The sequence below is a fragment of the Lactuca serriola genome, chromosome 1, assembly GCF_051521515.1.
Source record: "Lactuca serriola cultivar US96UC23 chromosome 1, Lser_US96UC23_V15, whole genome shotgun sequence".
Lineage (NCBI taxonomy): Eukaryota > Viridiplantae > Streptophyta > Magnoliopsida > Asterales > Asteraceae > Lactuca > Lactuca serriola.
In genome coordinates this window covers 196,985,474-197,007,760 of record NC_136408.1, presented here as the reverse complement: position 1 = coordinate 197,007,760, position 22,287 = coordinate 196,985,474, and the positions used below count along the sequence as shown (strand labels likewise).

Below are 22,287 nucleotides of genomic sequence, written 5' to 3'. Positions count from 1 at the left end.
AAAGATCTCCTTGAAAGCTTCTTGAAATCTCGAATTTATGGGGAGGAAATGAGAGAGTTTTCTTGAATGTTCTTTGAGGGAATTTGTGAAATGTGTGTGTGTGTGTTTGAGATGTGGCCGAGAGTGAGAGAGAGGAGAGAAGTGAGGTGATTTTGAAGTGATGCTTGCATGGGAAAAGGGAATATCTTGCATGGAGATCCTATGGACAATAGTGAGGTGGCATGTGAAAGTCAAACCTTTCTCTTGGGCTTGATTTGGGCCGAAAATGTTGGAGGAAAAAGAGAATGTTTGGGCTTTAAATACTTAAGCCCAATTTTCATGGTTAAGTTGAGTGATTTTTGGTCCAAATAAATTTAAAGGTGATTTTTATGACTAGTTAGGGTCAAATTAGGTTAATTATGGTTCCTAGTCATTAATTTATTTCATTCTAGGCCCAATATGGTCCAAAATGTTGAAATAATTTAGTGTGGGTCCAATTAGAGCCCAATTAGGGTTCTAAGCCCTTGAGAGTCCAATTGGAAGCTTATTGGTCCACTTGGATCCAATAAGGAAGTTCTAGTCCAAAGTAGACTTAACAAGAACTTCTAGGGTTTTCCAATCGTTTGATGACTACTTGTGGTACTTGTATGATGTATTTGATTGAAGTTTTTGATTCATATTAACTTGAATGTATAGATTACATAGCTCAAAATTTTCAGTTGTGACATCATCCCCCCGTTAGAGGGAATTTTGTCCCGAAATTCTGTTTGAAAGCTAGATTTGAGAATGCTAGAATAGGTGAGGGTACTTTTGTCTCATTTGATCTTCGCGTTCCCAAGTGAATTCTGGCCCACGCTTTGCGTTCCACCGTACCTTCACGATCGGGATGCGACTCTGCTTAGTACGCTTCACCTCCCTGTCCATGATTTCGATTGGCTCTTCAACGAACAGGAGATTCTCATTGATTTCGATTTCGTCAAGAGGAATGACAAGGGTTTCATCTGATAGGCACTTTTTCAGATTAGAGACATGAAACACGGGGTGTACACCGTTTAGCTCCGCGGGTAGTTGTAGTCTGTATGCTACTGGACCTATTCGGGCGACGATTTCGAAAGGTCCAATGTATCGCGGGTTCAACTTTCCCCGTTTTCCGAAACGTATAACCCCTTTCCAGGGTGAGACCTTCAACAATACTCGATCACCGACCTGGAATTCTAAGGGCTTTCGCCGTTTATCAGCGTAGCTCTTTTGCCGGTCACGCGATGCCTGTAATCGAGCTTTGATCTGGACAATCTTTTATGTGGTCTCGCGAATGATTTTCGGTCCTGTTATTGCCCTATCCGACGTATGTGTTCTTGCTAGCTGGGTGTCACCTACTTCAGCCCAACATAATGGTGATCTACATTTACGCCCGTATAGTGCTTCGAAAGGGGCCACCTTAATGCTCGAATGATAACTATTGTTATATGAAAACTCGATCAACGGTAGGTGGGTATCCCAAGACTTTCCGAAGTCTATCACACATGCACGAAGCATGTCTTCAAGCGTCTGAATGGTTCGTTCGCTTTGACCGTCCGTCTGTGGGTGATACGCAGTGCTCATATCAAGATGAGTTCCCATGGCCTTGTGGAGCGACTGCCAAAAGCGTGACGTGAACCTACTGTCCCTATCCGAGATGATAGATTTTGGCACTCCATGAAGTCTTACAATCTCTCGTAGGTACAAACGCGTCAGCCTCTCCATCTTGTAGGACTCTTTGATTGGCAGGAAATGGGCAGATTTCGTCAGTCGGTCGATTATTACCCATATGGTGTCCAATCCGTCCGACGTCTTGGGCAGCTTGGTCACGAAGTCCATAGAAATCCCCTCCCATTTCCACTCAGGGATTGCCGGTTGCTGTAACAATCCGGAAGGTTTCTGGTACTCCACTTTTGCTTTGGCACACGTAAGGCACTTACTAATATAAGTTGCGATTTCCGCCTTCATGTTAGGCCACCAATAGTGCTGCTTAATGTCCAAATACACCTTGTCCGAACCAGGATGAATGGAGTATCGTGTCTTGTGGGCTTCCTTCATAACGGTCTCCCTGAATCCTCCGATTTTTGGAACCCAAATACGATTCATGAAGTAGTACACCCCATTCTCTTTGACTTCCAGGTTCTTCTCCATTCCGCGTAATGCCTCGCTAGTTCTATTTTCCGCTTTCATAGCCTCTGCCTGGACTGATGCAATTTGAGCGGCCAAATGAGACTGAATGGTTATCGAGTGCGTTTTCGTACGGTGATTGGAGTACTCCTTCCGACTTAAGGCATCGGCTACTACGTTGGCCTTGCCTGGATGGTACTTGATCTCGCATTCGTAGTCGTTTAACAGCTCCACCCATCTTCGTTGTCTCATGTTCAGCTCCTTCTGATTCAAGATGTGCTGGAGGCTCTTGTGGTCTGTGAAGATGGTGCACTTTGTACCGTACAGGTAGTGCCTCCAAATTTTTAGGGTGAAGACCACGGCTCCCAGTTCTAGGTCATGGGTTGTGTAATTTACTTCGTGCGTCTTTAGTTGACGGGACGCATATGCTATCACTCTTCCACGTTGCATGAGAACGCAACCTAAGCCTTGATTTGACGCGTCACAGTAAACTACAAAATCTTCCGTTCCTTCAGGTAGAGATAATACAGGAGCGCTACAAAGAGCTCGCTTCAAGGCTCGAAACGCAATCTCTTGTCGGTCTGTCCACTTGAATGGCACGCTCTTTTGCGTAAGCAAGGTAAGTGGCTTGGCGATTTTAGAGAAGTTTTGGATGAATCTCCTATAGTAGCCTGCTAGGCCTAAGAACTGACGAATTTCTGTGGGCGTAGTCGGAGTTGTCCATCCTTCCACAGCTTTGACTTTAGAGGGGTCCACATGAATTCCGTCTCGGCTAACCACGTGGCCTAGGAAATTCACACTCCGAAGCTAGAACTCACACTTGGAGAGTTTGGCGTACAGCTTTTCCGTTCGCAGAGTCTCTAAGATTTGTCGGAGATGTTGGCCATGCTCCTCTTTGCTTCGAGAATAGACGAGGATGTCATCGATAAACACAATGACGAAGTTGTCCAAGAACGGTCAACAGATTCGGTTCATTAGGTCCATAAATGCGGCGGGTGCATTTGTTAGACCGAAGGGCATTACGACGAATTCATAATGTCCATAGCGGGTTCGGAAAGCGGTTTTTGGAATATCTTCTTCTCGGACCTTGAGTTGATGGTACCCGAACCGTAAATCTATTTTAGAAAAATAGCTAGCTCCTTGGAGCTGGTCGAATAGATCATCGATTCGTGGGAGTGGGTAGCGGTTTTTAACAGTGAGTTTATTCAACTCTCTGTAATCGATGCACATTCTGAAAGATCCGTCCTTCTTTTTGACAAAGAGCACCGGAGCTCCCCATGGCGAGTAGCTAGGTCGGATAAATCCCTTGTCCAGAAGCTCACTGAGTTGGCTGGACAATTCCTGCATTTCAGCAGGTGCCAATCGATATGGTGATTTAGCGAGAGGAGTTGCTCCTGGAACGAGGTCGATTCGGAACTCAACCTGTCTCTCTGGGGGTACTCCCGGAAGATCTTCAGGAAACACGTCCGGGAATTCACACGCTACCGGAATGTCTTGGATGTTAATTTCTTCTTTGGCCTTGTCCACTATGTGGGCCAAGAACGCTAAGTTGTTCTTTCGCAAATGTTTTTGTGCTTTGATGCACGAGATAAGACGAAGATTCGTGCTAGGTTTGTCTCCGTAAATTACTAGGGTTTCGTGATTCGGGAGACGAAGGCGAACGGCCTTCTCGTGGCACATAATCTCAGCATGGTGGGGGCTTAACCAATCCATGCCGATAATCACATCGAAACTCCTAATTGACACTTTTTTTTTGTCACTGACGGTAATAAGTAAGTTGATTTTCTGCTTTACATTAGCGTTCATTTTTATTTATTTATTTTTTTTTGAGTTTAAATAGGATTTTAAAGTTAAAAGCTTTGAGTTATAATCTGTGATGGAAATAAATAGTATGTGTGTTCGGATTCGGATATACTGTTGGAATTTAATGTGTGTTAGGATGATGTAGAAAAGATGAGGAAGGTTATGAAAAGAAAAATGTGTTACTTCATTCTCATAGAATGACCAAAAACAATAATATTCGTTCAAAATTTCACAACGCATCTTACAAAAATAGCAATATTCTTTCATAATTTATGAAGTGACACGTGAGAATGGATATTCTATCACAATGGACCTTATAAAGAAACCCCGTTCTTGTAAAATGCATTAATAATTTTTTAGAATGTACCAAAAAATTATATTCTGGTTTATATTAAGTTTTATATGATTCTGAAAAGAATATATCAATTTTGTATTCTAGATAATCATTATTTTGGTGCAAATTGTTATTATTTATAATATATGCGGTCCTATTCTATAAGAATGTTCAATTCTCAAAATAATTTCTTAGATGGACATAAATTCTTAAAAAATGTTTCATTCTCAAAAGAATCTCTTAAATCTCATTCTTTTAGAATGCATTAGTAATTTTTCAGAATGTATCAAAAAATTATATTCTGATTTATATTAAGTTTCATATGATTCTTAAAACAATATGTCAATTTTGTATTCCCAATAATTATTATTTGGTAAAAATTGTTATTATTTATAATACATACGGTCCCATTTTATAAGAATGTTATATTCTCAAAAGAATATCTTACATAGACATACATTCTTCAAAAATGCTTGCTTATAAAAAAAATATTCAATGAAGTATCTTCTAATTAAAATGATCCTACGTTTTTTAATACAATTAATTTAATTAACAATAATAATGTATGTTGAAATTTCACCAAATTAGGAAATAAATAACGCATGTTTCTAATTTTGGGTTTAATTTTAAAAGTGATTATTTAAGTTCCATATATATCTATGATTATGCCACTGAATTTAAACCATAGATCGTTTCAATCGGATGCGTAATACACACATCTCTAAATATTTTTAAAAGAGAACCCTTATGACATCATCTAAAACAATCTGGACCGTTGATTGTGTTTTCTTTATATGTTTTACACTCTTAGATCCATTTGCTTACGTCACCTTGATCAAACAAGAAGTCAATCCGTTATATTAGGAACTTAAATGTAGGAATTGAATGAAAATGATACTTGAATTCTTTCCAAACTTACAACTACAAAATTGGTTCCTTATTAATGTAAACCTTAAATTTTGGCTCTATTTTCATTCAAAATTGCTTTCCAAATATATTATATGTTGAAATCTCGGAAACTGTTAATTTTAAATTTCAAAATTTTCGGATATTATTATGAACGATTACACTTCCAAGAATGATATCTTCTATTTACTTTAAATGTGATTTCGATCGATTACCTGCTAATTTTCATCATATTGACTTGTATATATATTTCAAACCTTTTTAATAATCGATTTACACAAACATTATGTCATAATTCCCACATAGAAATCAAATGCAAAAAAACTTCAACCTTCCCATCAGTCTGATTAGTCGAATAAATGTATGTATTTCTTCCTTAAATCCTTTTAATCTGTAAGTTTGATATTGTTTTCGAAATTATATGTTTTTACTCATTCGTATGGTTCTTTGTTGAATACTTATAATTTGGATGTATAATGTTGTTTTTGAAAAAAAAATTGATGTTGTGTTCGGTTCTTGGTTCCATCTTTTTAATCGGTAACTATGATCCTATTTTCAAAAACAGTAAACTCAATGTTAAAATTGGATGTTATATATAATGAAATTATGATGTTACATGTGTGTGTATACCTTTGTAAAAAATCAATACACAAGACAAGAGATGACATGACATAATATAACAGACGGGTTGTACAAAAGACATGAACGCCCTCATTAGAAAGTTTTTTTTATGTCTCCGGTAGTAACATAATAAGAATAAGAAATATACCTTCTCAACAATTGATGTGAGCTTTAAAGTTAAATATAAGCATGTTGTGAAAGATGAAAATAGGCTCCCGTATTCTTTTTTCAAAAAGAATCGGTACCATGCATGGGCAGGTAAGAATGCACGGTATAATAGAAGTGTGCACTCAACTAGAGTCAACATTTGACCATGAAATACCAAAAACGCCCCTAATTTGCTCTTTGCTTTTTAGTAAGGAATGTTCTTTACTACCACTGGATCATTTCTTGCACGTTCAGGATCCATTGATATAATCCCTGTTGTATTTCAAATTCAATAACAAAATTGTAATTAATTAATTTCTCATTGAAGTTAATAAATTATAAATTTATCTCACTTCCTGCTCATCCAAGTTTTCTCATTGCTATAACATCACCAAGTTGATCATATCACATATTTTTCTAAATAAGAAACACTAATATCAACAAAATAAACTATTTAATTTCGTAATAAAGTTGAATTAAAAAAATAAGTAAATAAATAAATAAGAAACAGAAGAACCTTGTATTACCACCATATTTTATGTTTGACCTCATCATCATATTTAAATCCTCCATAATTTGAGGCATGGTGATTAACCAAAATGCAACAATGCTTGGATCTTTCATGCTATCAATAATATGCCGAAACACAAAAGCAAATGTTTTGTATGGAGGCTCGATAATTTGCAAAGTAAATACAACTAAAAGGGTGTTTCTTTTTTCCTTCATTAAACTCTATAGTGAATGACTATATGGATAAAGAGTTCTATACATAAAGATTGTAAATAAAGATAGAAAATAAAACGCAATGGATTATGAGAAATCACAAAAAATAAGAACCAAACCAAGGAACCAACATCGAACAGAAACCCTACTTTCTTTACTTCAAAAAAAAAAATCAACGTACCTACACATACTCAAAACCATAGAACGAATTTCACAAAAAAAAATGTTATTTCATAAAAAAAGGAGCCTGAAAAAAAAAAGATGGTGGTAAACCGAAGAAGACATATCAAAATCAACAAAAAAATGAAGATATAAACATAAATGATGGACCTGATAAATGATTTCTGTCATATTACCCCTAAAATAAAAAAGAAGCCATCAATGAATTTTAACATTGTCGATGATAGTACCAATAACTCAGATTAAGGAAAAAAATATCTGATATTAGAGATGAAGTGGAGGGAGATGATTAGCTTCGTTGCAGATTTATTGGTTATAGTTTCTTTATATTTAATACTAGGTGTAAAACTCGTGTATTACACCGGTTAATTAAAGAAAAATAGAATATTAAAATGTAAATAATAATTATTTTTTAGAATAAAATTTTGAAATAAAGAATTTAACATATTAATTTCAAATTATTGTAATATTTATTACATTTGATACTTTACATGTATAAGTATAAGATTATGTGGCTTTTTAGTTTTAAAAATTAAAAAAAAAACCATAAAATGACATGTGGATATTGTTTATTTAAAAAATATCATAAAATGAAAAGCGTCAAAACTCATTAGAGATTGACAAGTGGGAAAATTATTTTTATTTATTATAGTAGATTGTGGGGATTTTATGTGGTTCATTTTGAAGGAACATAATTAAGTTGCTATTTTTTGAAATAAACAGTTATATTTCACAATATAGCCATAAAATAACAATGTATTTTGAAAGTACATTGTTAAATGTTGGATTATACTTGTGTAGACCCATTTTCACGCATGGTTGACTATATATAGTTATTTATATGTGACAAGCAAGGTCATTGAACTAATAAAACAAAAAAATGTTGTCTATAAAGAAGTCCTTCAACGCTATATATATTTACCTATTTTAGTGTAATTTCTATACATTTCAATAATACCAATAACCCTACTTTTTTATAATTATTTTATAATATCTATATAAATTTGCCTTTTATTTATGTGTTCCCCGCGTTTAACGCGGGTCATAATCTAGTTAACACAATATATGAAATTCACATTTAATCCTAACTCTCTCTCTCTCTCTCTCTCTCTATATATATATATATATATATATATATATATATATATATATATATATATATATATATATATATATATATATATATATATGAGAAAACTTCAATTTTGGTCCTTGTGGTTTGCCAAAACCTTTGGATGGGGTCCAAAAAGTTTCCAGCTTGCACCAAAGGTCCAAAATCAAGGTTTTCATGGTTTTTTAGTCCATTCCGTCATTGTCTGTTTGTTTGGAGCCGTTAATGCCATCACGTGCCCTCCATGTGAGGGCATTTTGGTCATTTTAGGTCCTTATTTTACATAATATCATATTTCTCCTTTATATACATACTCATATGCAATCCCCTTCTTCTTCTTCATTTTGATTTACATAGAGGCAGCAACAAAGGTCTTCTTCTTCTTCGTCTCTCATCTACTTCTACTGCTACGAGATTCAAAAATCATGCTCTGCTTCTATGGGAATGTTGCTGTTGTGCGAACCTCATGGACCTCACAAAACCCTGGTCGTCGTTTCTATGCATGCCCTAAAATGGTAAGCAAACTCATATTAGGTTATGATATTTCGATAGTTATGCAATAACTCTTCTACTTTAATGTATTCTTGTAAGGATCCAGATATGGATTTTTGGGGTGGGTCGACCCCCCTATGTGTCAAAGATCAACTGTTATCATACCAGGACTATTGAGAACAATGAATAGGTATGAGGTTGAAGTGGGTCAGCTGAAGATGTGTTTGCTTACCTCGTGGGTCTTGTTTCTGTTGTTTGTGCTGTTTTGGAATTAGGAATTAGAGTTTAGGGCTTTTTTGTTGGTAATGACCACTTATAAATGTTGTCTTTTGGTGCGAGAAGGTTTAATTGTGGTTTATATATGTTGGAAGTGTTGTCTTTTGGTTCATTGGATATGTAATGCTTTTATGACAATGGGAAGTGTAATGGTTTTATCCTTTTATGAATATGAAATTATAAAGGTTTGATCTTGACATGATATTCAAGTGTAATTGTTTTTCTATACGCTTGAATATGCAATTGTAATGGTTTTACATGCATACATTAAGTGCATTGCCATAACATCTTCATGTTTTGACAGTACAACATAAACCAATAACAAACTACATTACTAAAAGGGGACCATAACAGATTAATTCCAAAACACAATCATTACCAACAAAGGGCATTAAAGTACATTACCAAAACATTAGAGTATATTTTTCCATAAAAGGGCATCAAAGTACATTATCAAAATGGAACCAAAGAAAGGCATCAAAGTACCAACTAAAGTGCATTAACAAGTCTTCACAAACATAAACAACTTAAGTACTTAAACATAAATTCCCATCTTTGGCCTTGTAGGTCCTGGCATTGTGACCCTTTTGCTTACACTTACTACATGTCACTGTCAAAAACTTCCTGCTCAGTGATTGAGTTTCATTATCATTTTGACTTTGACTGTTTACTTGCCTCTTACGTTGCTGGATTTCAATCCTTTCCTCTGCAGTAATCCTCCTTTTCTTTTTTGGCCTGCCTATAGCTTTGTTGTGTGGTGGAAGCACAAGAGTTGTTGGGCAGTCACTCTTAGGCCACATGGCTCTACCTTTGATAGGCTCCACCTTGAAGGAGTACATCTCTTTCCATGTATCAAGCCAATACACCTTATGCACATAGGTGTATAGTTCTCCCACCTTTTCATTATTGTCTACCATTTCATTTAGGCTTGCAGTTGCATGCTTGCAAGGAATTCTAGTAAGCTCCCACTTTCTACAACTACACTCCCTTTTATCCATGTCCACCACATGTTGATCATTCCATGGAACTTTAACCTGATACTTTTGTCCCCCATTCCATCGTGCATGATACTTACTAGCAAGTGTTGTGTTTGCTTCCAAAATCCTAGTGGAGTTAATGGACCTTGACACTTGTTTAACACCTTCATCACATTGCATACTCTCTTCATAAGGTACTCTCTGATGAACTCCAAACAACTGATAATGGGTTTGTCTCTCCCTTTAACAAGTTTGCTATTGAACACTTCACAAAGGTTATTCAGTAACATGTCTGAAATTGCCCTTCCTAGTAGTTCATTAAGAAAATAACATTTAGTGTATATCTATACTATAATAAAAAATAAGACAACAAATTGAGAAAATACCTGAAAAATGACTTCTAGCCTAATGATGTGGAGGAATTTTCAAGAGCCACTGATATGCTTCTATGTCATAATTCTTTAGCTCTACCATTACAGCTTCAAACTCTGGTATGGTGGTGGCTGTAGCACACCTCCAAAAATACTCCTTGTACTCTATAGTCTTAAATCTGATCCTCATGTTCTGGTATATGTGTCTAATACAGAACCTGTGTTCTGCATTAGGAAACAATTGTTCTATGGCTGGTAGAAGACCCTGTTTTCACCAAAACAAAATAAGTAATTAGCATTAGACTGTAATGAAACCTAGTATGCAATATTAAATGTAACTATAGTACCTTCTGTCTATCACCGATAAAAGGTGAAGTTGGAATTTGAATACAAGTCAAGATCTTCTGCAAGACAATGAAGAAACCATTTCCAAATTGAAGTGTTTTCACTTTCAACAACAACATATGCCAATGGGTAGGTTCCATTGTTGGCTTTATATTTCTGCCCAATATGAAAAGCTACCTTATGCACCTCACCAGCAGAACATAATGTTTGTTTCCCCAGCTCTTTGATCATTTCTCTTCTTTTCCTGTTGTCCCCTGAGTCATCACTTAGTGAATCCTACTGGTCATCATCAATTACCTCCACATCCTCTTCTTCATCACTATCTTCATTTCTTTGACCACCCAAACTTTGACAGCCATTGAACTCTGCTTTTGTATCAATATTTAGATTGAAATCCTCCATGTCAACTTCAACATCTTCAATTATGTTGTCCTCATATATCATAAAGTCACTATCTTCATCTTCACTGTTTTGATTCTCAAACTCAATGTCATCAGGCTCCTCTTGTCTCCACTCATCAATGAAAGGAATATTATCTTGTCCTTGAAACCCATTAAATGGAATGCTATCTTGGTCTTCAAACCCTTCAAAAGGTTGAAAGTTTCTCATTAACTCATCATCTATGTTGATGTTAGTTGAAAATTCATTGACTCCTTAAGTATCATTATCCATGACAACTCTATACCCCTCATCTGCAAATCCTTCTACACCCTGACCATTGGATTTGTTCATGCTAAGTTCTTCATTCCCATCAATCTCTTTGTTTAACTCTTTTTTTGCATCAAATTCATCTGCAAATCCTTCTACACCCTTACCTTTATGAACTTCACCACTTGCCATTGTTTTTTCACCACCTTCCCAATCCAAGTTAAGCTTTCTACTACAAGATGATGCCCCTTTACTATGTTTCCAACCTTTAGACCTACTAAATTCAGGTGTTTCTGATTTGTATAAGGTTAATGCTAACCCTAAATCACCCTCCCAAACATCAATTTGGATTGGAGTTACCACTTCATGAGCAACTACAGGTGATGAGGGTCTAAGAGGACCCTGATTGTCCATGTCTTTATATTATAACCCTTCTTGGACCAGTTGGGGACATAAAATATGTAAGCAAGTTCCTTTAACCATGCTTTGTGTACACTTTAATCATTTTGTTATGGGTAACATACCGTGAGAGATTACGCACATCATCATCGTTACCTAATGCTCGGAGTCCAAAGTTAAATCCTTCATTAGGCAAACGAAAATGGTAATACATGATTTCAGTACCATCATACCCTAGTTCTCTCATCATCAAGTCTAGTTCATGAACAGAAAATTCATCAATGTCGACAACACCAAAGTACCTTACTTGGCCATTAATATACCTGATATTTGGAAACATTGTGAAACTCCCTCCGTGATGAAGTTGAATACAGAATATGTTGGGGTAACCATATTCAAAACAGACAGAGACAATTGTTAGAGTTTTTCAAAGTTTGAAGCTTGATCATCAAATACAATGTTTTTCTAAGTTTTTTCAAAGTTTGAATCTTACCATAAACTTCTTGAACGTTAACATTCTCTCCAACATTTCTAAGTCCCCACATTTTCAAAAGCATGAACACAAGCCAATTCTCAGACAATCGTTAGGGTTTTTGCGGCTGGATAATTAAGGTATGAGTAGAAGACGAAAGAGTGAAGTACAGTCTGCAATCTCATTAATTGAAGTGGCGGCAACGGAGGTTAGGACCTAAAATGACCAAAATGCCCTCACATGGAGGGCACATGATGGTATTAACCACTCCAAACAAGCAGACAATGACGAAATGGACTAAAAACCCATGAAAACCTTGATTTTGGACCTTTGGTGCAAGCTAGAAACTTTTTGGACCCCATCCAAAGGTTTTGGCAAACCACAAGGACCAAAATTGCAGTTTTATATATATATATATATATATATATATATATATATATATATATATATATATATATATATATATATATAGGTTCCATTGTCATTATAAAAAATAGAGATCTTTATATTCGACCTCAAATGCATATTTTTCATTTTCCTGCTTTAACCTTTCGGTGTATTGCCAACACCGTAGAGTTTATAATCATAATTGATTATGCAGCCCCGCCCGTTCCTTTTTCCTCCATCGCCTTCCCACCCATCATAATTGTCACCGTCATCACGACCACCACCACCACCCCGCCACAACCACACTACTGTCACATTCGTCAAGTATATCACCACCACCTAGGCCTCCACCAATCACCTTAATTATATATGAATAAGCACTTTCTGACCACACACACACACACACACACACACACACACACACACATATATATATATATATATATATATATATATATATATATATATATACTAGTTTATAACCCGTGGGAACCACATTCATTGTAAAAATTCAAAAATTTTAATCAATTATTTTAAATAAATTATTAATTAAGAGATGTGTTTATTAGTTATGTAAAATTATATTCGTTGATTCAAATAAATATGTGAAATTAATTTTTAATTTATATCGGATAACTTTTATTTGTGAATTAATGTAAACAATAATATAAAATTTAAAATGGAAAATGGACAATAAATAGATTGACAAGTAACATCATATTAATTAGGAGATCTAATAAATTTGAAAGGAAGAATTAATTGATTGACAAATGACATCATATTAATTAGGATGTCTAATATGGTGACACATTGCAAAACAACTACTCTTTTATTAGTATATGGATATATATATATATATATATATATATATATATATATATATATATATATATATATATATATATATATATAATTTATTATTTGACATATATGTATAAATATTTATAATCTTGTATTTTTATATCCTTCGGCTATATAATCATTTATGATTAGGTATAACCTACTGTTGTTAATATGATGGAACGTTAGAGCAGAAAATAAAAAATATATAAATATTATTTTGAATCTCAATATCTCTATTTTTTTTTATAATTTCGGGTGAACCCTCACACACACACACACATACATATATATATATATATATATATATATATATATATATATATATATATATATATATATATATATATATATATATATATATATATATATATATATATATATATATATATATATATATATGTTAATCTTTGCTTAGTATAGTGGGTTTCAATATTCAATACTATTGAAGGAGACAACAAGGGAAGAACCCAATGGAAAGACTGAAGAAAAGGCCTTACCTTCGTCGTTTCCCTATAAATTCATCGGTTTATCTCAATACCCTAATACAAAGACAGCCATGGCCACCATCGTAACCGTTGAAGATGCTTATCCTGGTGTCGATGCTGAGCTTCTAAATAAGGCCTGCCATGGTTCTAGATCTTATCTCTCTAATCTTTCTTCGTCCTATAACTTATATTAATCTTCTTGCTCTGTTGCTCATTTCTATATTTATTTGCATTTATATGAACAGGATGGGGAACCGATGAAAAAGGTGTAATAGCGATTCTGGCACATCGAAATGCTACTCAAAGGAAACTGATTAGGGAGGCTTACCAAGACATGTATGATGAGGATCTTGTGAACAGACTTGAACATGAGCTATCTGGTGATCTTGAGGTATTCGTGATGATAATCTACTGTGTTTTCTTTTTATTGTTTTTCTTTTTTTGGATGTAATCTTATGAATAATATGTGTATGGGCCAATCGATGTATGTAGAGAGCAGTGTACCGATGGAATTTGGACCCTGCAGATCGGAATGCAGTGCTAGCAAGTGTAGCTATACATAAGGAGCCTCATGACTATAGAGTGATCATTGAACTATCATGCACTCTTTCTCCGGGAGAGCTTGCTGATGTCAAGCATGCGTATCACTGCCGCTACAAGCGCTCTTTGGAAGAAGACATTGCTTCGCATACTTCTGACGATCTCCGAAAGGCGAGTCGTATTGGTTTGATTTCCGTTTTAATAAAATATATAAAAACAGCACATCTAACAGAGGATATTTATCTTTGCTACAGTTACTTGTAGGTTTGGTGAGCATACATAGGTACCAAGGTGATGAAGTGAACTTAAAATTGGCAAACTCTGAGTCAATCATTCTTCGTAATGCCATTGAAGAGAAAACATTTAACCATGAAGAAATCCTCCGAATTATCACTACAAGGAGCAAGCCGCAACTCATGGCTACTTTGAATCACTACAAAGATGAACATGGTTGCAATATGACCAAGGTATATAGGAATTTCATGATAAGATACTGTGTTTTATGTATTTTTATATATAAATAAATAAATAAATAAATCATCGATATATTGAAAACTCAGTGTTTATCTTAACAATTACAGCACTTGAAGGATGATCGGGACAATGAGTACACAGAAACACTACGTACCACGCTTAGATGTATGAGTGACCCGATTAAGTACTTTGAAAAGGTTAGCCTTTTTGTTATTTCCATTGAACCACATGGGCTAGTGCTATCAGCCATTTTCAAACGTCTTATGAAACATATTGTAAATCATATATAAATACGAAAATTACGCACAAGAATCCTATTCGAACTCTATATTTGAAGGCCGACTACCAAATTTATAATCAAAGAAGCACTTACATGCCAATATTTTACATAAAACGTATTTCAAAACACATATTTAGAAATTTTAATAGTTTATAAAATATAATATATTATATAACAAGTAATAAATTACAAAAATATTTAAATACGTGTCATAAATTCAATCTATAATATGAAATGATTGATAACAAAAAGTGTAGTTTAAAACTAATTAGACAAAAACCGACCATAGCACGATAAACTGCGTACCAATATTATCATTTGTGGAATACCATCTATGTAATTTATTAGATGTATGTCATCTTATAGGTGATCCGTAATGCAATTAAAAATAGTGGGACTAACGAGGATGCACTAACTCGGGTTATCGTTACACGAGCTGAGAAAGATCTAGAGATTATCATGGAGCAATATTACAAAAGGAACAGTGTGCCACTTGATCATGCTATCGCAAAGGAAACTTCGGGTCATTACAAGAAGTTCCTTCTTGCACTACTTGGGAAGGATGATTAGTTTACAGCATTGGTGTCTCGAGTTTGAGTTTTCAAAAATAAAGTTTATGAGAGTTGTTCTTGGTTCAAAATCTGATGTTATTTATTTCTCAGTGTGTTTTGTATGTGCTTTTCTTGTCTGTGAACAAAGCAAGTGATTGTGTGATGTATGATCAATCATGTACTATCTTATATTAAGAGAACTTTTGGTGATATGTTTCAAGGAGTGATTAATTCCAAGCTACCTGGCTAGCTTAATTAAACTCGATTTAGGAATAACAACCTTCGGCATGCATTTGTTTTCGGTTGTGGTGTTCGATAGGTGTGGATCTTTGCTTGTCTGCTTGTATTCAGTCGTTTAATGGCAGACTCTGATCTTCCATCCATCGTTGTAATCGATTTGTTTTACATGTATAAATAAAGTTCATTGGAAAATTTGTTTAACAAATAATGTTAACTGTGTTTATAGTGTGATTTTTAATGTATCTTAGTGATTTTCTAGCTTCATGTACATTGTTTATCGGTTGCTGATTTATGTCTTACTGGTTTTGTACATGTTTTAATTTATCGATTGTTGATTTGTGTGTTTTGTTTAGATGAAACATCATAATATAATCAACGTTGTTCTTTTCCATGAAAGCAATATATGTATATAAAGACATTAGAATTGAAAAATATTGATATGATTTTATTCGAGTAGAAAGTAAATATCTGACATATTTATGTTTTCTCCAATTCATTGCATTGGTGTTATTTTTTCGGTTTGTTTGTTTGAATCGTAATGTCATGGAAAGTTTGTTTATGGTATCGATGGAAAGAACCTCGTAGAGAAGCTTAATTGATTGCTCAAATGAGGAAACTTAATGGAAAGAATTAAGAAGATTTAAATTGTTTCGGTTGTTTTTGACAATGTGTGGGTGTGTTGTTTTAAATACTTTATGGAAGATTTGTGCAACAATTATCATATGCTGAAAAATGGTTTTATGTTGCAATCATTCGACACTACAGATAAATATCGGATTATAAAGTTTTAGGTTGAGCAGAATAGCACATGAGAAGTATGTAGGATTCAATATATGTTCCTAGTACCAAATACAATATAATTTTCTTATTACATTGTGAGTCTCACGGGGATGCTTGATGGATTGTTCATGCGAGGAAATGTAGATGTATTTGTTGGTAAGAATCTTTCCCATTTGACAAATACTATTGATAGAAGTTCGGACACCAAACATAAGATTATCTGAAGCGAATAGTAATCTATCCGACACGAGATATAAGTTTCCTCTTACATTAAGATTCTCATAGAGAACCTTGATGAATTGTTCATGTTAGGAAACGTAGATGTATATGTTGGTTATCTTTCCTGTTTGAAAATTGCAATTGATAGAAGTTAAAATCCTGGACACCAAACATAAGTTTAACAAAATCAAATAGTAACTATTCTGGACACCAAACATAAGTTTCACAAAATCAAATAGTAACTATTCTGAGACCGTACATAATCATCGGCCGTGGAATTTCAATTTGACTCGTAATAGCAAATAAATAGTATGTTCTCGGAACCAAAAATAGTGTTTTCAGCAACATGATCATTTGATCAAACTGAAATTAATCTAAAGAATTTTCAATCATGAATGCAGATTTAGGAACCAAATATATCTTATCAACAACGTTAAGTTCAAACTGACAGAACATAATTTGAAGGAGGTTAAATCACATATTGTTATTTCGGGAAGGAACTCATTTTCTGGTTGAACTATTCTCATTGTTATTTCCATTGTAGTGTTTATTGCACCAAATTATTACTCAACATAAAATTATTATTTTGTATCTTTTGATACATCGTCATAATGTATGTAATCAAAATATTGCACTAATACCTTGAAAAATTACATTGATAATATTATTGTCTTTATAAATAATCTTTTACATATTAGATATAAATTCAAAATCACAATTTAATCTTTCATATAATCCTCTTTAAGAGCTTCTATCGCAACTTTATACGAATTTACGTGTAATGCCCTGTTCCGAATCGTTTCCTAATGCAGGGTGGTGACCCGAGGACCGAGTATCATCAGGCATAGGGCCTTTGAGGGAAAGAGATTTAGAACCATTTGTGTGTGGGTAATGTAATTTGGATGATGTGCGAGTTCGGTTTGTGTTTTGGAGCTAAAGGGGTATTTCGGTAAAGTGTCAGCTCTGGCTTTTATGGAAATTAGATTTTTGTTCGGCAAGATTAAGACAAGTATGGGTTAATAGAAGTGTAGAGCTTACTCTTTATGGATATAAGGATCGTTGGAAACAGACTTATAATGAAGAAGTTATGGCCTTCGGAAGTTTGGTAATTTCAGGGTTTAATCGAGTACGTTGGGCATACAATGGTGTACTGTGGGCATACTAAGTAGTATGATCATGGGTGCTCTAGGGAGGCTCATTAACCCCCTAAACCCTAGAAACGAAAACCTAGCCCCTATTTGAGTGGTTTTTGAGCTTTTGGTGGTATCTCAGGATTTTTGGTGTTCATAGAAGAAGAAAGAGCTTCTTGGAGAAGTGTGGGATTCCTTGAAGCTTTTGGATCCAGGCTTGTTGTATATTGATCTACATTTTGGAGGCATAAAGCTTTTATGTTGATGTCTATAGGTGTTAGATCTAGTTTAAGGAGGAATTTGGGTTCTTTTTGGCCCTTAGAGTCATTCTTATTAGTATGAGCTACTCAAAGATCTTATAATGATAGATCTTGGCCTTTGGGATGTCCCTTTGTTCATAAAAATGTCTTCTTGATGAGTTACTGTGGTGCATGCATGAGTTTGGGTAATTATTATGGACATAATTAAGGTTTGGTCCCACTGAGCCTTGCAAAGGAGTAAAGTTGCCAACTTTGCGTGTTAAGACATCTCATTAGGGTTATATACAAGTTTGGAAGTCATTGTGTTAACCATTAAGAGCTTATTTTGGATTTTTGGACCCTGGAGGAGTATGTTGGGCATACGCAAGTGTATGCTCAGTGTAATGCTGATTTTGTACATCAGTGACTTGTACTCTATGCTTAGAGGATGAGTACGGGGGCATACCATGCTGGTACATGAGGCGTACTCCCTAGCTGGTAACTTTGAGCTTTTTGAGTGTAGGCCTTGTTGACCCATTGGGCTTCTGACTTTGAGCCATGGATGGACATAGGTTTTTCTTCGAAGTAGGGCCATGATAGTTTTGGTGCCCAATTAGGTTATTAGGATATAATGGGCTTTTGATGCTTTTAATTTGGGCTTTGGTTTGCCATTTTTGGTTTTGAGCTTTTTATGCATTTTGGGTTGGGCCTTGGTTATGGAACAAGTAAGAAAAAAGTAAAATGGTCTTTTACCCTTTAGGGGGTTGATTTATGGATAGGGCCTCAGACATTTGTCTTATTGGCTTAATTATTGATTAAGATTATATTCATTGTTAGTTGGCACGAAGTTATTTGGTTCAGTGGTTCAAGCAATTATTTGATTATCAGCGGATCGAGGTGAGTCTATTGAGCATCAGCACTACCGGTTGATCTAAAACCAACTGGTGTTAGAAAGCACGCTACCTTACCTATATAGCGTATTCTGCCATCAAGGATCAAACATTTGATTACGACACTCCAGGCCATTGTGCGAGGACTTGGTCGATGCCATTTCTGACCCCTAACAACGGCCCTCAAAAATTGCTCCCTGAGAGAATCGAACCCTCGTCATTGGCTCAGATACCTCATGTTGAGCATTAGCTCTACCGTTTGATTAAAAAAGAATTGGTGTTAGAAATGTCACAACCTTATCCATATAGCCTATCCAACCCTCCATGACCAGACATTCGATTATGGTACTCCAGGCCATCGGGTGAGGACTTGGTCGATGCCATTTTTGACCCCTAATAGAGTCTCCTCACCGTACTCATGGGTCGAAGGCACCAATGTTGGCCTATTAGGTTTTTTCATGATAGTTGTCTTTGTAACTCTTGCATGGTATGTTGGGCGAGGTCTATTTGTATGCTGGGATAGGACCATTGTATGACGAGCTAAGCCTATTTGTATAATGGCTAGGCCCAGAGAACAGGAAGGGCCAGGCCCAGTCTATGTTATGTAGGTGCTAACTGTCTTTGTGAATTTTGCATTTGTATGATTGGGCTAGGGCCATTGGTTTGGAAGGGCTATGCCCATTATGGTGGGTTGGGCCTAATATGTCGGATAAGCCCAACATGAGCACTATGCCCAATGGTATGTGCTATTTTGGGGAACTCACTAAGCTTTGTGCTTACAATTTCTATGTTTATGGTTTCAGGTACTTCCGGTTCGAAAGGGAAAGGCCCGATTTGATTGTAATGCATCCAACCATGTTTCCACATCATGATGGTTTTGGGATTGTACTCTGATAACTGTTTCCTTATAAAAGTACTTCTGGATATTTGGATAGGAAATTATTGAATGTTTACTAAAAGATAATTAACATTTTGGTTGAATTAAAAATGAAATTTTTACCTCATAATTTTGGGTCGTTACAAGTTGGTATCAGAGCCTTGGTTCGGGGATTATGGCACATTCTCGAGTGTGACTGAACTCAAACTGAGGAATTTGTAATTTTTCTTAAAAGAAAGGGGACAACGAGTTTTGAAAAGATTTATGTAAAAGGAAGGAAATTTATAAAAGGATTTTTGTAAAGAAAGGGGGGGGGGTGATGTGTGCAATCGGCCGAGCTCAAGAAAGTGATCCCATAATACCCGTACATGTTTGTTATGATTATATGTTATGAGAATTACATGCTAGGATGACGCTAAGGATACTTTCAGGAATCGCATGATAGATTTGCCTAATATGTGATACTTTGTAGCCTAGGGAGCATTGGATGCTATCTTAGATTCAGAATATGTATTGGTATAAGCAATTGCTAAGTGTATGCTTTAAAAATTGTATACGGTTAGGATCTTATAGCCCTAGAATGATTGATTTGACCTTATTTCCTGATACTCATTTGTTTGTGGTCCTAGGCCAGACTCTTTTATTCGATAATCCATTTGATCCTGTATTGTGTACATTTTCATGCATAAGGCAACCGGCGGTGAGAGTGGAAGCTCGTAGCATGAGTTGTAGTATGTGAGCTTGAATGTTCATTAGTTATTCTATGAATTATAGTGTATAACATGAATGATGCTTGCTTTGTGCTTTGTGGAACTCTTAAGTGATGTGTGTTTGTTATTAAGTTAATATGTTAAGTCACATGTGACAAAGGTTTAATAATCTTAGGGTGATGGATTTGACCATATTGTGTAGCTCTTGTTTAAGTCTAACTGTTGTAGGGATGACTCTTTTACTTGAAGTATTATCTGAGCTTTGTTACATGTGAATGTATTCATGAGATAGTTAACTGACATTAGGAGGAGTTCTTCAGTAGCCGATGGTAGGGTGATGTCGAAAACCTAAGAAAGCCTAGGGAATGCTTCAGTGAGTTTTGTTGCGCTGTTTAGCGAGTGCACAGGATATCATTTTGAGAAAGTGACTTAGAGGATTCGGGATAATTCTTGAGCAAACTATGGATAGGTGTGGAAGGTATTATTAGGCCCGTACTAATGAAAGAACAGGATCCATAATCGAATTGGGGAGAGTTTCAGAGAATCCAGAAAGCCTATGGGATGAGGATTCTTGGGTATGTTCCGATCATTTGCATGTTGTTTTTCAGTATGGTGATGAGCACTTAGGAAGGACGATCAGGTTCCGGTTGCGGCACAAGTGCAGGTACTAATCTGATTGACGAGCGGATGTGGGAGTTCATCTCGTCGAAGATTACCCATGACATTTTGGAGCAGACTCTTGTTATCATTGGTACGGTCAAGCAGCGATTTATGAGATTTTGGATGAGCGTCTGGGCGCATTCTGCACTGATGTTATGGATATTGTTGGAGCTCACATTCTTTTTTCTATGAGTTTCGTGATTGTGGAGCTCCAACGTTCTTTGGGGAGAAGGACCCCATTTCAAGTAGGAAATGCTAAGCAGATATGGCTAACGTGTTCATGACGAGTTTCTGCGTCGAGGGGTCGAAGGTAAAATTTGCCTCTTATCTTCAGAAGGACAAAGCCCGAGATATGTGGGAGGAGGCAGACTTCACCCTTTGGGAGGCGAAGCCCTATAGACGATGACTTCGGATGAGTTTGTGACCCGGTTTAGAGACAAGTTTGCACCAGTTATTGAGGTGCAGCAGTTGGCAATGGAGTTTCAGGACCTTCTCCAGATGAATGAGACTGTCGCATAGATCACTGCCATGTTTCGAGAGAGGGCTTAGTTTGTTCTGCAGTATGCAGCAGATGAGGAGATGAAGAAGGTAACGTATCATGACATGTTGAGATATGACATCAGGGATTTTGTGAGTTTATAAGGGTGTGATACCCTCAATGATATGATTGCTAGAGCCCGAGAGCATAAGATTGATTTGAAGCATCTCGGGAGGAGGAATCCAGAGCAGACTCATATTTCAGTGGGCCAGGTGAAGAGGCCCAAGACTCAGGATTCACGATTGGGTGGTCGTCAAGGTCGGGTCTGTTGTGCCCAGTGTGGGAGGAATCATGAGGGAGGATGTTGGGAGATAGGTCGAGGATGTTTCAGTTGTGGTCAGATGGGTCATTTTAGTCGGGATTGCCCCAGTCGGTCAGATCCGATGTGTTTTCACAATAATCAGGTGACCCACAAGAAGGCCGACTGTATGATGTTGAGGGGTGGAGCAGTGAGTACACATTCTACGGTTACTTTGAGGATCATTGATAGTTGTGTGGGTAGGGCAAGAGCTCCA

The 22,287-nt window shown here is 35.9% G+C and overlaps 2 protein-coding genes across 2 annotated transcripts; one reads left to right on the top strand and one right to left on the bottom strand.

Moving 5' to 3' along the window:
• Positions 1-9,244: 9,244 nt before the first annotated feature.
• LOC145064999 (uncharacterized) lies at positions 9,245-9,874 on the bottom strand. Its single transcript, XM_079012347.1, has one exon. It carries the CDS (start codon positions 9,872-9,874, stop codon positions 9,245-9,247), a length of 630 nt encoding a protein of 209 aa, XP_078868473.1.
• A 3,764-nt stretch (positions 9,875-13,638) lies between these two features.
• LOC145102815 (annexin-like protein RJ4) lies at positions 13,639-15,888 on the top strand. The gene is made up of 6 exons (XM_079040290.1): positions 13,639-13,788; positions 13,890-14,035; positions 14,137-14,355; positions 14,439-14,651; positions 14,766-14,855; positions 15,305-15,888. The coding sequence occupies exons 1-6, from the start codon at positions 13,716-13,718 to the stop codon at positions 15,506-15,508; spliced, it is 945 nt and encodes a 314-aa protein (XP_078896416.1). The 5' UTR covers positions 13,639-13,715; the 3' UTR covers positions 15,509-15,888.
• Positions 15,889-22,287: the final 6,399 nt, after the last annotated feature.

What these genes read in the sequence shown, in the direction of transcription:
- LOC145064999 (XM_079012347.1), bottom strand. Translation starts at nt 9,874, where the DNA reads ATGCAATGTGATGAAGGTGTTAAACAAGTGTCAAGGTCCATTAACTCC.
- LOC145102815 (XM_079040290.1), top strand. Translation starts at nt 13,716, where the DNA reads ATGGCCACCATCGTAACCGTTGAAGATGCTTATCCTGGTGTCGATGCT. An exon ending in TCTAAATAAGGCCTGCCATG is followed by an intron (nt 13,789 to 13,889) that starts GTTCTAGATCTT and finishes TTATATGAACAG; the next exon opens with GATGGGGAACCGATGAAAAA. An exon ending in ATGGTTGCAATATGACCAAG is followed by an intron (nt 14,652 to 14,765) that starts GTATATAGGAAT and finishes TAACAATTACAG; the next exon opens with CACTTGAAGGATGATCGGGA.